General features: G+C 35.8%; 1 protein-coding gene across 1 annotated transcript in view; it reads left to right on the forward strand.

Annotated features, from left to right (window-relative positions):
• celf3b (cugbp, Elav-like family member 3b) overlaps positions 1-16301 on the forward strand; it is a 61260-nt gene that overhangs the window by 34138 nt on the left and 10821 nt on the right. The window contains exons 5-13 of the mRNA XM_073847137.1: positions 509-637; positions 3542-3621; positions 3705-3848; positions 7162-7297; positions 8435-8569; positions 8698-8766; positions 8858-8950; positions 10367-10510; positions 10767-10905. Of these exons, the coding sequence (XP_073703238.1) occupies positions 509-637; positions 3542-3621; positions 3705-3848; positions 7162-7297; positions 8435-8569; positions 8698-8766; positions 8858-8950; positions 10367-10510; positions 10767-10894 (1058 nt within the window). The 3' untranslated portion in view covers positions 10895-10905. The remainder of the gene's footprint in view (positions 1-508; positions 638-3541; positions 3622-3704; positions 3849-7161; positions 7298-8434; positions 8570-8697; positions 8767-8857; positions 8951-10366; positions 10511-10766; positions 10906-16301) is intronic.

Genomic DNA, 16301 nt, shown 5'->3' on the forward strand with positions numbered 1-16301 from the left:
GAAAATATAAATACAAGTACTTTTAAAAAAGTTAACTTATTCTAAGTTTAGTAGGCACTCATAATATTTCTAGTAGCTTTTCTCCATATTATGCACACAATGTTAAATAGTAATGCAGCAAAAGACAGACGTGAGATTTTTCTGTTTCAATGTTTTATACTAAATACAATTTAAGCAATAGATCTTAAATCAGCCTGCCGTATAGTGAGAGCCGCATGCACTGTGTTGCATTACTACTAAATAAATAGCAGGAATAGTGATGTGGTGACATCAGAGGCATGTTGCAACACATTCACAGTGAGTGTTGTATTAGTGAAAGTAATCTCTCAAGTATGACAACACACACACACACTGTTCATATTTCAGCCCTGCCCTCTTCTGGAGACTGACAGTACTGCAGCACTGTTGACATTACTGACACACTTCACACAAACCTGGAATTGAAATAAAGTCAGATACATGATGCTGAATAACTGAGGACAAATTCTCTCCTTTTTACTCTTTTTAGAGGATAGAAAGCTGTTTGTGGGGATGCTGGGAAAGCAGCAGTCTGATGAGGATGTGAGGAAGATGTTTGAGCCGTTCGGTAGCATCGATGAGTGTACAGTACTGAGAGGACCTGACGGCACCAGCAAAGGTCTGTTAAAGGAATAGTTCAACCAAATATGAAAATATGCTCAAAATGTGCTTACCCTCAGGCCAAGATGTAGATGAGTTTGTTTCTTCATCACATTTGGAGAAATGCACTGAAAAAAAAATGCTTTTCTATGAGCCAAAATATCTAAAAATTCTTAAATCAAGAAGGATTTTCTAGATGAGTAAAAAAATTCTTGTTTTCATAAAAAGGTGTTTTTGCTTAGAAAAGGCTAAATAATCTGCCAATAGGGTAAGCATAATATCTTATTTTAAACAAGATTATATTTGCAGTGTTGTTACTTCAACACATTTGGAGAAATGTAGTATTGCATAACTTGCCCACCAAAGGATTTTGCAGTGAATGGGTGCCGTCAGAATGAGAGTCCAAACAGCTGATAAAAACAACACAATCATCCATAAGGAATCCATACGTGTTCTTTAAACATTAAACTGTTGCTTCTGGCTAAAATACAATTTCTCCATTTATAATAATGCTTCCTCCAGTGAAAAAGTTGTCTGGTCTGAATCAGGAGAGAAATCTGCACAGATCAAGCATAGTTTACAAGCCCAAACAGCTCTGAACATATATGTGGCTGGATATATTTTTTTTTTTACTAGAAGTGTTATTATGTTTTATTCACTAATGTTTTAAAGTTTGAAAATGTCGTAATGATCGATTTGTTTCTTATAAACACACCCCGCTGGGCTTCTCCAAATGTTAACTGATGGACTAAAGTGGTATGGATTACTTGTGGATTTTTGTGATGTTTTTATCAGCTGTTTGGACTCTCATTCTGACGGCACCCATTCACTGCAGAGGATCCGTTGGTGAGCAAGTGATGCAATGCTACATTTCTCCAAATCTGATGAAAAAACTAATTCATCTACATGTTGGATCATCTAAAAGAGAGACCATTTTCATCACATTTGGAGAAATGTAGTATTGCAGGATTTTGCAGTGAATGGGTGCCGTCAGAATGAGAGTCCAAACAGCTGATTAAAACATTACAATCATCCATAAGGAATCCATACGTGTTCTTTAAACAACAAACTGTTGCTTGTGGCTAAAATACAATTTCTCCATTTATAAAAGCGCCTCCTCCAGTGCAAAAAAAGTTGTCTGGTCTGAATCAGGAGAGAAATCTGCACAGATCAAGGACTGTTTACAAGCCAAAACAGCTCTGAACATATATATGGCTGGATTTTGATGATGAGAGACAACAGATGATTTATTTATTTATTTTTTTGACTAGAAGAAGTGTTATTATGGATTATTGACTCATGTTTTAAAGTTAAAAATGTCTTAAGGGGAGAGACACTGCAGGCAAAAACACATTTTTTTCATGCACCTGTCAAGTTTGAGATTTTGGGCTTTTTGGTGTTTCATAAAAAAAAATTCAGACTAGTGGAAAGAAAACACCCAAAAGACACTGTTAAATCTATTTGTGTCAATAGATTTAAATTACAATCCATATTTTTAAAGGCTGTTTTCTCAAAATGAGTTTTTTCTCCTACACTGATGCATAAACCTCCACTTCAGTAGCACTTACACTTACCTGTCTATATCCTGAAGGTTTTTACAGAGGGATTTGTTAATATATAATTAGCTTGATTTTTCTCTCAAAATATATAATTCGCTTTTTATTCTCTCAAAAATGGTAAAAAACACATTGTTTTCTGTCTGTTCTAAGTTTTTTTCTGAATTATGGAGTGACAAAATGAGATACCCAAAATTCCCTCTGTAACAACATTTGACGCTAATATGTCAACAAAAAAAATAAACAAGAATTTTGAAACTGACTTCATCCAGTGTTTAGATTTTTGTACTAGAAATGTATGCAAGTTAGCACACACTTTATTAAATAATGCCTTATTTGCATATTTAAACCTAACATTTTAGAAAACTCGTAATACAATTTTTTTTTTTGCAATTATCAGTGTAATCGATCAACTGGGTAAATGAGGTGATAACTATTAGTTAATTTTTTTTTACCCTATTCACTATGGAAGCAGATTAGTCTCATTAATAATTCACGCACAATACACGATGCACACATGCGTGTCCCAATTCACGTGCACGAAAAAAATATATATATTCACAAAAAAAATTCACGTGCAAAAAATAAGAATATAAATTCATAAAATACGTTTCACAAGTTGCAAAACACAATTCACAGATTTACAACTGTGTACAACAATTTTGAATGTTTAAAAATCACGAGTGTATCACGGACTGTGAGTGTGTGAATAGCTTTTTTACGTGTGTATTTTTTAGACTTGCGTGTGTGTTTTTGAGACTCTCCTGGCAGCGAACTCCTCCCATGCGGGTCACACGTACACTTTAGCCAATCAGATTTGAGCCTGTCGATCGACCAATCATAACCCGCTGTGGGCGTGCCTATCTTACGTTACGTCATCCGTCATTTTGCAATTTGTGAAACGTATTTTATGAATTTATATTCTTATTTTTTGCACGCGAATTTTTTTTGTGAATATATATATTTTTTTCGTGCACGTGAATTGAGACACTCATGTGTGCATCGTGTATTGTGCGTGAATTATTAATGAGACTAATCTGCTTCCATAATTCACCTGCAGTGTCTCGCCTGATCGATTTGTTTCTTACAAACATGCAACGCTGGCCTTCTCAAACTGATTGACTAAAGTGGTACAGATTACCTGTGAATTATTGCAATGTTTTTATTAGCTGTTTGGACTCTCATTCTGACGGCACCCATTCACTGCAGAGGATGCATTGGTGAGACAGTGATGCAATGCTACATTTCTCCAAATCTGATGAAGAAACAAACTCATCTACATGTTGGATCATCTAAGGGAGATTGTGTGTTACAGAACACAAACTCATTCTCCTGCACATAATCTGATGTTTGTGTTGTTTTGACAGGTTGTGCGTTTGTGAAGTTCCAGAGTCATTCAGAGGCCCAGTCTGCCATTAACAGCCTGCATGGGAGCCGAACTTTACCTGTGAGTGAGTCCTCCTCTCTCCTCTGTCCTCCCAGTCTCTCCTCCTCTGCTGTCTGCTGTAATCTCTGTCTGTCTGTGCTCAGGGCGCCTCCTCCAGTCTGGTGGTGAAGTTTGCGGACACAGAGAAGGAGCGTGGGATGCGGCGCATGCAGCAGGTGGCCTCGCAGCTCGGCGTCTTCAGTCCGGTGACGCTCAACATTAACGCATATAATGCCTACACACAAGCAGTGAGTATCACACACACATCTGGATTCATTAAAGTGACATTTCTAATGGTACAAAAGATTTCAGTTTCAAATAAATGCTGTTCTTTTGAACTTTCTGTTCAACCGTGAATGCTGAAAAATAAAATGTATCAAAGTTTCCACATTGATAATAATCATAAATGTTTCTTGAGCAGCAAATCAGCATATTAAAATGATTTCTGAAGGATCATGTGACACTGAAGTGTGATCACAGAAATTGATTACATTTCAATATATATTCACATAGAAAAGAGCTTTTTGAAATTGTAATAATATTTCACAATATCTTACTATGTTTTTGTACAAATAAAAGCCTTGGTGAGCAGAAGAGTCTAAAGTCTAAATTTTAAATAGTTTCCATAATAATTATAATAGTAGCACTGTATTATTTTATTAATAAACAAATTTTCTTTTTTGAAACTGTGTCCCCTGTACATATTTACAGTATTTGACCTTATTAGCGAGCCAAGTAAACTAGATAAAAAAAAAGCTCATCAAGGCAGACCAACTTTAAGTTGGCTTGAGAAAGCCGGATCAAAGAGTTTGAAAAAGTTTGAAGAAGTTTTTAGAAGTTTCAAAAGTTGTAGATTTTTTTCAGTCTGAAAAAGATTGAAGTTTGAAGTAGTTTTAGATAGATGGATGGATAGATAGCATGATTAGCAAGTTACTAGCATGATTATCATGTTGCTACCATGATTAGCATGTTGTTATCATGTTTCTAACATGAGTAGCATGCTACTAGTGTTTTGCTAACATGTTTCTAGCATGATTAACAATGCACTCTCATGTTTCCAGCATGATTAGCAAATTACTAACATGTTGCTAGCATGATTTGCATGTTGTTAACATGTTTCCAGCCTGATTAGCATGTTAACATGTTTCTAGCATGATTAGCATGTTTGTACATTATTGGCATGTTTCTAGCATGTTTCTAACATGATTAACTATGTTACTAGTGTGTTGTTAGCATGTTTATCATTTTGATAGCATGTTTCTAACATGATTAGCAAGTTATTAGCATGTTACTAGCATGATTAACATTTCGTTAGCATGTTTCTAGCATGTTTCTAACATGATTTGCATGTTACTAGTGTGTTGTTAGTAACAAGTTAGCATGATTAATATTTTGATTGCATGTTTCTAACATAATTAGCAAGTTATTAACATGTTTCTAGCATGGTTAACAAGTTATTAGCATGTTACTAGCATGATTAATAAGTTATTAGCATGTTACTAGCATGATTAACATTTCGTTAGCATGTTTCTAACATGTTTCTAACATGATTAGCATGTTACTAACGTGTTGCTAGCATGATTAGAATTTCGCTAGCATGATGTTAGCATTACTAGCTTGTTTGTAGCATGATTAACAAGTTATTAACATGTATCTAGCATGATTAACATTTCGTTAGCATGTTTCTAACATGATTAGCATGTTACTAAGATGTTGCTAGCATGATTAGAATTTCGCTAGCATGATGTTAGCATTACTAGCCAGTTTCTAGCATGATTAACAAGTTATTAACGTGTATCTAGCATGATTAACAAGTTATTAGCATACTTAGCATTTTGTTAGCATGTTACTAACATGTTGCTAGCGTGATTAGAATTTCGCTAGCATGATGTTAGCATTACTAGACTGTTTCTAGCATGATTAACAAGTTATTAGCATGCTTAGCATTTCGTTAGCATGTTACTAACATGTTGCTAGCGTGATTAGAATTTCGCTAGCATGATGTTAGCATTACTAGACTGTTTCTAGCATGATTAACAAGTTATTAGCATGCTTAGCATTTCGTTAGCATGTTACTAACATGTTGCTAGCGTGATTAGAATTTCGCTAGCATGATGTTAGCATTACTAGACTGTTTCTAGCATGATTAACAAGTTATTAGCATGCTTAGCATTTCGTTAGCATGTTACTAACATGTTGCTAGCGTGATTAGAATTTCGCTAGCATGATGTTAGCATTACTAGACTGTTTCTAGCATGTAACATGCCAAAAGTTTTGAGAATGACACAAATATTAGTTTTCACAAAGTTTGCTGCTCAACTGCTTTTAGATCTTTGTTTCAGTTGTTTCTGTGATACTGAAATATAATTACAAGCACTTCATATGTTTCAAAGGCTTTTATCGACAATTACATGACATTTATGCAAAGAGTCAGTATTTGCGGTGTTGGCCCTTCTTTTTCAGGACCTCTGCAATTGGACTGGGCATGCTCTCAATCAAGTTCTGGGCCAAATCCTGACTGATAGCAACCCATTCTTTCATAATCACTTCTTGGAGTTTGTCAGAATTAGTGGGTTTTTGTTTGTCCACCGCCTCTTGAGGATTGACCACAAGTTCTCAAGGCCATGGACCCAAAATGTCAACGTTTTGGTCCCCGAGCCACTTAGTTATCACTTTTGCCTAATGACACGGTGCTCCATCGTGCTGGAAAATGCATTGTTCTTCACCAAACTGTTGTTGGATTGTTGGAAGAAGTTGCTGTTGGAGGGTGTTTTGGTACCATTCTTTATTCATGGCTGTGTTTTTGGGCAAAATTGTGAGTGAGCCCACTCCCTTGGATGAGAAGCAACCCCACACATGAATGGTCTCAGGATGCTTTACTGTTGGCATGACACAGGACTGATGGTAGCGCTCACCTTTTCTTCTCCGGACAAGCCTTTTTCCAGATGCCCCAAACAATCGGAAAGAGGCTTCATCGGAGAATATGACTTTGCCCCAGTCCTCAGCAGTCCATTCGCCATACTTTTTGCAGAAGATCAATCTGTCCCTGATGTTTTTTTTTGGAGAGAAGTGGCTTCTTTGCTGCCCTTCTTGACACCAGGCCATCTTCCAAAAGTCTTGGCCTCACTGTGTGTTCAGATGCGCTCACACCTGCCTGCTGCCATTCCTGAGTAAGCTCTGCACTGGTGGCACTCCGATCCCGCAGCTCAATCCTCTTTAGGAGACCATCCTGACGCTTGCTGGACTTTCTTGGACGCCCTGAAGCCTTCTTAACAATGCAGTGGAAAGTTTTTTTCGGGATTAAGTTAATTTTCATGGCAAAGAAGGACTATGCAATTCATCTGATCACTCTTTATAACATTCTGGAGTATATGCAAATTGCTATTATAAAAACTTAAGCAGCAATTTTTCCAATTTCCAATATTTATGTAATTCTCAAAACTTTTGGCCACGATTGTATATATAAACACAAAAGGCAATACAATTTAAAATAAAAAACTGTTGCAATAAAAATCAACTGTGTAGCATTATCTTTTTCCTCTTTCTCTCTCTCTGTCTCAGCTGCTTCAGCAGCAGGCCCTTGCGGCACAGTCAGCGTATCTATCACCTGTAGCGACAGTAGCGGCGGTGCAGATGCAGCAGATGGCAGCACTCAATGCTAACGGCATCATAACTGCATCCATCACTCCCTCTTCAGGTGATTACCACCAGCAGCAAGTATCTTCACTGCAAAAAATGCTTTACTTACTTAGATTTTTTGTCTTGTTTTCAGTCAAAATATCTAAAAATTCTTAAATCAAGAAGGACTTTCTAGATGAGTAAAAATTATTTTCTTGTTTTCAGAAAAAACAAGTGAAAATTAAGTGCATTTTAGCTTGAAACAAGCTAAATAATCTGCCAATGGGGTAAGAAAAATAATCCTGTTTTCTGTTTGAAATAAGATTCTTTTTCTTACCCCATTGGCAGATTATTTTGCTTGTTCTAGATTAAAAGGATTTTCTAGACAAATAAAAATTTTCTTGTTTTTAGAAAAAACAAGTCAAAATTGAGTGAGTTTTTGCTTAGAACAAGCAAAATAATCTGCCAATGGGGTATTGGCAGAGCTTGTTTCAAGCAAAAACGCACTTAATTTTGACTTGGTTTTTTTTCTGGAAATGACATTAATTTTTACTCATCTAGAAAATCATTCTTGATTCAAGAATTTTTAGAATTTGTCTTGGAAACAGGACAAAATATCTCAGTAAGAAAAGCATGTTTTTGCAGTGTAAAGATTATGAAAACAATCATTTAAAATATACTTTAAATGAAACTTTCAATTAGATGTTATTACAAAGTGTTCTTTTTAAAAGTGTGTTATGAAAATGTGACACTGGACCACAAAATCATAGTCATAAGGGTCAATTTCTGAAATTAAGATCTGAGATTTATACATCTGGAATCTGAGGGTGCAAAAAAAAATCAAAATATTGAGAAAATCGCCTTTAAAGTTGTCCAAATGAAGTTCTTAGCAATGCACATTGCTAATTAAAAATTAAGTTTTGATATATTTATAGCAGGAAGTTTACAAATCGATAATTTTGACCCATACAATGTATTCTGGGCTATTGCTACAAATATACCCGTGCTACTTATATCACAAATATACTCATCCCTTTAATTCAAGTTTTATTTTATTTCATTAATATTATATTATCTGCAAATAGCTTTTAAAAATATATACTTTTGACGTTTGAAGTACACATTCATTACAGTTTGGGGCTTTATAAACAGCTCAGTGTTTATTATTATTTTACTCATCAAGCTAAACTCTGTGCTGCTCTGTGATTGGCTACAGGTGCGAACACTCCGCCCACTATTGCAGCCACTCCCATCTCGGCTCTGCCTCCACCAATAGGAGTGAACGGCTATAGTCCCACCAACGGACAGCCCGCCTCAGAAATCTACACCAATGGTGTTCATCCATATCAAGGTGAGTTAAATGAATGAATGTGAGATTGCCCACAATCCCCTAGAATCATAGCAGTGAGTTTAGCATGCACAAAACCACTCACATTTATTCAGAAAATGCTAAAAGCTTTCTCTTGATGGTTTCTCCAGCTCAGAGTCCAGTGGCGGCGGTGTTAGATCCGCTCCAGCAGGCGTACGCAGGCATGCAGCACTATACAGGTGAGCCACTGCATCTCTCATAGATGATATTTTGCATCAAATCAATTGTTATCTTGCTTTATCAACCTTTGTCAAACTCTCTGTTTCACAGCAGCCTACCCGACTGCATATGGATTGGTCAGCCAGCCGTATATACAGCAACCCACCCTGGTTGCTCAACAACAACCACAGCAACAGAGAGAAGGTGATGTCATTTCCTGTTCAAAATAAGGACATTTTGTGTACTTCCTCAAAAGTTAGTCTGCACCCTCATGAAAAAGCATACTTTTTAAAAAAAAAGTACTTTTAGGGAATAATAGTATAAACTGAATGTAATGTTTTAAACCTTTAAGGTGAGACACTGCAGGTAAATAGGGTAAAAAAAACTAATAGTTATCACCTTACTTACCCAGTTGATTGATTACATTGATAATTGCAAACATTTTTTGTATTACAAGTTTTCTAAAATGTTAGGTTTAAATATGCAAGTGAGGAATTATTTAATGACATATGCATGAAGTTGCATGCATTTCTTGTACAAAAATTTCTAAAGACTGGATGAAGTCAGTTTAAAAAATTTTTTTTTTTTTTTTTTTTACATATTAGAGTCAAATGTTGTGAGTATTCACAGGCTGTTTCATTATTTGTAGCACTAGTCTCAGCCTATAAATTTTGTCAATGCTATGATAAAATACAAACAAATTACAATAAATGTTTTTACGCTCTTTAATTCGTAGTGAGAACTATAAAAGGTTTTTAAAAATAAGTCAATAAAACATCTTGTGATTAAGTCAAAATAATAGTAACAATACATTTAGCCTACCTCAGAAAAGCCAACAAGCCTCTAACTTTGCCAACATGTTTTTTTTTTTCTCATAAATCAGCCAGTTAACTGAGTTGAAGGCTATGTTTTATTGCTGTTTTTCATGTTAAATGTAAAGCCAGGTTGGATGCCACGGACTTGTGGAATTTTAACATTAACTTTACGCAATATAACATAATTTTATTCCAATTTTGTTTTAAAGTAGTAATTTAAATCATTCTATATATATATTTATCCTGTCTGTGAGGTAAATATTCACTGAGTGTCATATTATTTTTGGGAAGCACTCCTCCTCAAGACAGAGACTTCTTTAGCTATTTTACAAAAGCATAAGCAAAAGCATAAAGTTTTGTTGATATTGTGAGTGCACACAAATAAAAGTAGACCTTTTGCAGTTCCAAATGATGTATTACTCTTACCTTTTTGAGCAAAAATGATGGCGTATTTTAGGTTTCCACTGTTATTAAGAAAAAAATGCAAGTGATCGTGCTGGTGCTTCCCTGTCCTGCAAAGCGCGCTTTAGCTTCCACTCTCCGCACAAATTAGTGGATATGCATCTATCTTTAGATTATTGTCTAAAATGTTTAAATTAATATTGTGAAATGCATCATGTTTTATGTCTATTTATTTTATTTTAGGCAAGTCGTGTTGATTTGAGTACGCTAAATGGATCAAACATGCTCAGTTTATTTCTAAATGCACATGTTCCTGAATGTTTGCATACGAGTTTCTTATTATGATGATATCTGTCTATAAATCTGATGTTGAGTCTAATTTGTGTGTGTGTTTGTGCCACAGGTCCTGAGGGGTGTAACATCTTCATTTACCATTTGCCTCAAGAGTTCACTGACTCCGAAATGCTGCAGATGTTCCTGCCGTTCGGTAACGTCATTTCTGCAAAAGTCTTTGTCGATCGGGCCACCAATCAAAGCAAGTGTTTCGGTGAGAATGAGCACTAACTCTGTGCACAAGACAGCTTGTGAATCTACGGTCCTGCCATTACTATTGTCATGCTTTAGCAGTTGAACTAAAGGTAGCAACTACCTAGAAACCACAATTACAATCACATAGGAATGCTTACCAATTAATCTCACTTCAGCAACTGCATGGCAACACTTTGGTAAACACGTCCAACACAGTGGTGAGTTCTGTATGGACACTGAACATTTGTCTCCTTGTCTTTTTTTCTCTCTCTCAGGCTTTGTGAGCTTCGATAACCCAGCGAGCGCTCAGACGGCCATCCAGGCCATGAACGGGTTTCAGATCGGCATGAAGAGACTCAAAGTGCAGCTCAAAAGGCCCAAAGATGCCAACAGACCCTACTGAGACACAGAGAGGTGAGAGATGACAAACATGACAATTCTGCAGGGATTTGCCTGAATAAGGATGCTAAACACACATATAATGAAGGACACAAGAAAAAGAAATGATAAGTACAAAAAACTTTGTAAATATTGCAAAATATGAAAAGCCTTTTTAAAATATACATATATGTTGCACTTGTAATCTTTAATTAAAAACAATAACCTCTCCTCCCCCTCTCAATGAAATCTCTTTATGACGTAAAACCTGACAAGGGTTGTACAATGCTGACTGTCCAATGACCAGTCTTTTAGTAAGCTTCACAGGGAGTTTGACTGACAGGTGATCTGACCAATCATAACACTGAATCTTCCGTTTTGTTTGACAAACAAACCAGACAAGAAAGTTAATAGATTAACGTCAGTAGAGTCGAACTTGAAAATGGTGTATTGATGTGTTTCCATGGTTTAGACAACACACCATCTGATGTTCGTTCATGTGTATTTCATGCAATAACGGGCAGAAAGAGATTGATTCACACTTGAACTGGTAGAATTTGGGTCACTACAGTGATCTGTCACTTTAAAGAGCCCCAAATGCTATATTTATTAGGGATGAACCGAATGTTCGGCAACCGAAATTATTTGGCCGAAAATAGCAAAAAACTCTTTCGGTGTTCAGCTAAATAAGTGAAAAGGCAGAATAAATTATACCGAACGATGATGTGACGCAATCAAATAGAGGCGCGCTCTAATGCAGCAAATGTGGTCAGTGTGGAAGCGCTTAAAACTGTCAAGACGCAAAAATCAATATAAGCACCGACAGCGAACAAACTCCATGAGAAGAGAAAGGGCTGGTTGTAGCTGGTTACTGTATGATGACTGAGATCACAAAATCGCTTTAGTAAATAATCTACAGAATGTTCTGTTGTCTAATACACCATACACCAATTGTATTTATTCTGACAGCGCTGCAGCAGCCCAAAGATGACGATCATTCACAAATCTGCTGCTGCAGCAAACAGTAGTATTTGTAGGTTTACCCCAAAATAAAAGTCAGCATTCATTAATGTTAGTATTGTCATTTTACTGTTGATCTGTAAAATAAAATAAAAAAGTAAGCCAAAAATAATGATAACAATCATTATAACAGCTATATTAATACATTTATTCTAACATTCTCCTTTGCTCAGCAAGGCTGCATTTATTTGTACATTAAAAACACATGCCTGATTCAAGAAGGGGGTCTTAAAAATGGCCAAAGAATAGTATTTTACTAACTTATTAATTTTAAGCTAAATTGTGCGTTGTTGGTAGGCTATAGAGTCTACTAGAATGTTAAAAATGTTCAGTGTTTAGTAAAAAATTTTTAATTGTTGTTTTGTAATTGATTTTTTTTGTTGATTTTTTGAAAAGCAAGACAAAAGTGTAAAAAGCACATTTTGGCTATTTAATTTATGCAATGGTGAAAAAATTGGCAAAATACATGGGGGAAAAAACAGTAAAAAACATGTTCAGTAATCGGCCTTCGGCTCAGTGTTTAATTTTGTTCAGCTTCGGCCAAGAATTTTCATTTCGGTGCATCCTTAATATAAATTGTTTGAATTTCTTTAAAAACTGACAAAATCTGAAAGATGACATTTTGTTTAATACCAAAAGTCACCTGCTCTTTCTTCTCTGTCGTCTTTGCTCTGTGATGTATTTTGTGATCCTCTTTACTTCAAGTTATAGCATGAAATAAACATGAATAAACATTAGAGTTATGTTGTTTTAATCACGGAACGATGGCAATACACCACTGATGTTAATCTAACTCGTGTTGTTTGTCCAACAAAATAGTGGAAACCGCATTATGACTGATCGGATCACCTGTCAATCAAACTCCTGGCAAAGAGGTCAATCCTGCCCTACCTTCCACTCGGATATACGTCACAATAGAAAAAATAAAAGACTATCACAACTTTCGTTACGTGCAGACCTAAAAATAAATAAGCCTAATAAGAAATAATATGATGCAGTTCTTGGTTATTGATGCTGCTCTTTGTATTCTTTCTGTGAAAATCACAAACCACATGACAAGCTCCAAATGGCCAATCATAAATGATGGAGACCCTGTGGCTATGGCTACCTAGCAACAGATAATCCACTCCCTCTGAAGTTGTAGTAAGTTGTTTGGCCTGTTTGGTTGTAGTTGCCGACTGCCTGTGTTTGGGTTGCTCTTTGTTTTTCTGCAAAGGTGAGGTGAGCTGCATGCAGTGTTGCAGTGGCTACAATGGATTGCATTTGTGACTTTGATTTCACTAATCAGTTACTGTGAGATTTGATTGATCTTTTTTTTTTTTGTTTCACTTTGATTGGAAATGCATTACACATTAGTAACCCTCTTACTTTCTCTCTGGTCATGAACTAGACTGGATTGCAGTTTATAAAGTGTTTCATTTTTTGCTGTAAATGGTGTGCTTATAATTATGAATGCACCTTTTAACTGTGTAATGGTGAATGATTCAGAATGTGTATGGTATAAGAGCAGGTAAACAGGTAAATGCAACTGTGACTATAATGTTAGTTCAGCTCAAAAAAAAAAAAAAAGATTCTGTCATCATTTACTCACCCTCATATTGTTCCAGACCTATATGAAACACAAAAGAAGATATGGAATGTTCATGCCGCTCTTTCCTATAAACGCAAATGGAACTAAATGTACTGTACAAGTTAAAAACGTGACTTGTGGGCTTTTTTAAGTCTTCTGAAGCCATTTTGCAAAGAACAGACTGAAAATTAACCCTCATATTAAAACACGGCAGATTAAAGGAGATGTTCACTTCCAGAACAAAATACAGATAATATACTCATAATGTACTAATGTACTCGTTATCATCCAAGATGTTCATGTCCTTCTTTCTTCAGTTGTAAAGAAATTATGTTTTTTGAGGAAAACATTTCAGGATTTCTCTTTATATAATGGATATGTATTGTGCCCCCAAGTTTGAAACAAAATGCAGTTTAAATGCAGCTTCAAAGGGCTTTAAATGATCCCAGCTGAGGAATAAGGGTCTTATCTAGCAAAACAATCTGTTATTTTCAAAAATATATATATATATATATTTTTTTTTTTTTAACCTCAAATGCTCGTTTTGTCTAGCTCTGCTATGCACATGCGTACTCTGTGCACTCCAGTTCAACACAGTTAGGGTATGTCGAAAAACTCCCATCACATTTTCTCCTCCAACTTCAAAATCATCCTACATCGCTGCAGAAGTACCAAACCAGTGTTTGAAAAGAGAACATGCAAAGAAGGTCAAATGCCATTAACAAAAAAAGGGTAAAAATGCAATGTAGGACGATTTTGAAGTTGGAGGAGAAAATAAGATGGGAGCTAGACAAGACTAGCATTTAAGGGTTAAAAAGTATATACATTTCAAATTTTTTTTTTAAAGGGGTCATCAGATGCCCATTTTCCACAAGTTCATATGATTCTTTAGGGTCTTAATGAAAAGTCTATAATATACTTTGGTTAAAAATTCTTAATAGTAGTGTAAAAAAACACCTTTTTACCTTGTCAAAATCAGCTCTGCAACAAATCAACTTATATTACTGCGTGGCCCTTTAAATGCAAATGAGCTGTGCTCGCCCCGCCCCTCTCTGCCTGGGATGATGAGATGTGATGTTTACTTTAGCCACATTTAACCGCGTTTAGCGGCAAAACTTGCCAACAAGCACATTATTAAGAAAGGCCGTTTGCAAAGATGCATAAAGAACCCTAATAGTCACTTCTGCTGTGGGTGAAGCTACATCAGGAACAATTTGCACGAACATAGATGCATGTGTAGATCGGAATCGGCGCTTTTCTTTTAAAAATGAAAGTAATGTTAATTCTCTCACTGCAAAAAATGCTTTTCTTACTTAGATTTTTTGTCTTGTTTCCAGACAAAATATCTAAAAATTCTTAAATCAAGAAGGATTTTCTAGACAAGAAAAAAATATTGTCCTGTTTTCAGAAAAAAGAAGTCAAAATTAAGCATGTTTTTGCTTAAAACAAGCAAAATAATCTGCCAATGGGGTAAGAAAAATAATCTTATTTCAAGCAGACAACTAGATTATTTTTCTTACCCCATTGGCAGATTATTTTGCTTGTTTCAAGCAAAAACTCACTTAATTTTAACTTATTTTTTCTGAAAACAAGACAATATTTTTTCCTTGTCTAGAAAATCCTTTTTGATTTAAGAATTTTTTGATGTTTTGGCTGGAAACAAGACAAAAATTCTTAAGTAAGAAAAGCATTTTTTGCAGTGCTGTGTCTTCAGCAGCTCAGATGTTGAAATGATGACTGCTATGTTCCTTATTACATCCAACAACAGAACACCTCAGTTGCTCAATTAGAGACCGTTTCAGCTCAGTGAGGGCGGGGCTAAGGTTAAGGCGCTCATGTCAATCAACTATTGTGGGAGGGGCCTCTGTCTGTGTGTCGTCACACCCACAAGTAGCTGAGAATGAGCTGATTTAAAAAAAGGGGATATTACTTTTAAAGATTGAAAAAATACCACTGGTTGGATTTTTATCAATGTAGAGTGGTTGTGTACACAAACTGCCAACTCACATTAATGTTTAAACAGCAAAGTTAGTTTTGCATCCGATGACCCCTTTAAAGAAAAGGACAGATGGTTTTGCAAGATAAGACCCTTACTTCTCGGCTGGGAACGTTTAAAGCCCTTTGAAGCTGCATTGAAACTGCATTTTAGACATTCAAACTCACAGGCACCATAGAAGTGCACTATATGGAGATAATTCCTTAAATGTTTTCCTCAAAATACGTAATTTCCTTACGATCTTGGGTGACAATGGGGTGAGTACAATACCTGTAAATCTTTATTCTGGACGCGAACTTCTTCTTTAATAAAACAAAACATGAGGGTGAATAAATGATGTTTTAACATTGATTTCTGAAGTACCTTCTTCATTGTGGATCTGCCTGAGCATCTGATGGTGATGTTACAGTAAGTATAGTTGCCTTGTTCTGAATGGAGGAGATGCCAACAATACAGGAATTCTGGGAAAGATGATGTTAAATATCAGATTGGTGAACCTAATCTTTATAGCCGTTGTGTTTGTACTCCAAAAAAGAGCTGTTCAGTTCAGCAAGTACACTGTCAGAAAAAATGTGCAAAATTTGTACCTTCAGGGGTACAAAGGCTTGTCACTGGGGCAGTACCCTCAAGGGTACACCCGTTGTACCCTTTCACATGGGTACATATCTGTACCCTTGCAGTATGTACCTTACAAAGGCAAATATGTACCTTTGCTGACTAAATTGTACCATTTAGTGCTATGGTACCATAATGTACTTTTAAAAAAGGTACAAATTTGTCTTTTTTAAGGGTACTGCCCCAGTGACAAGCCTTTTGTACCTTATGGTGGCAAATCTGTACTACATA

The sequence above is a fragment of the Garra rufa genome, chromosome 9, assembly GCF_049309525.1.
Source record: "Garra rufa chromosome 9, GarRuf1.0, whole genome shotgun sequence".
In the NCBI taxonomy this organism is placed as follows: Eukaryota; Metazoa; Chordata; class Actinopteri; order Cypriniformes; family Cyprinidae; genus Garra; species Garra rufa.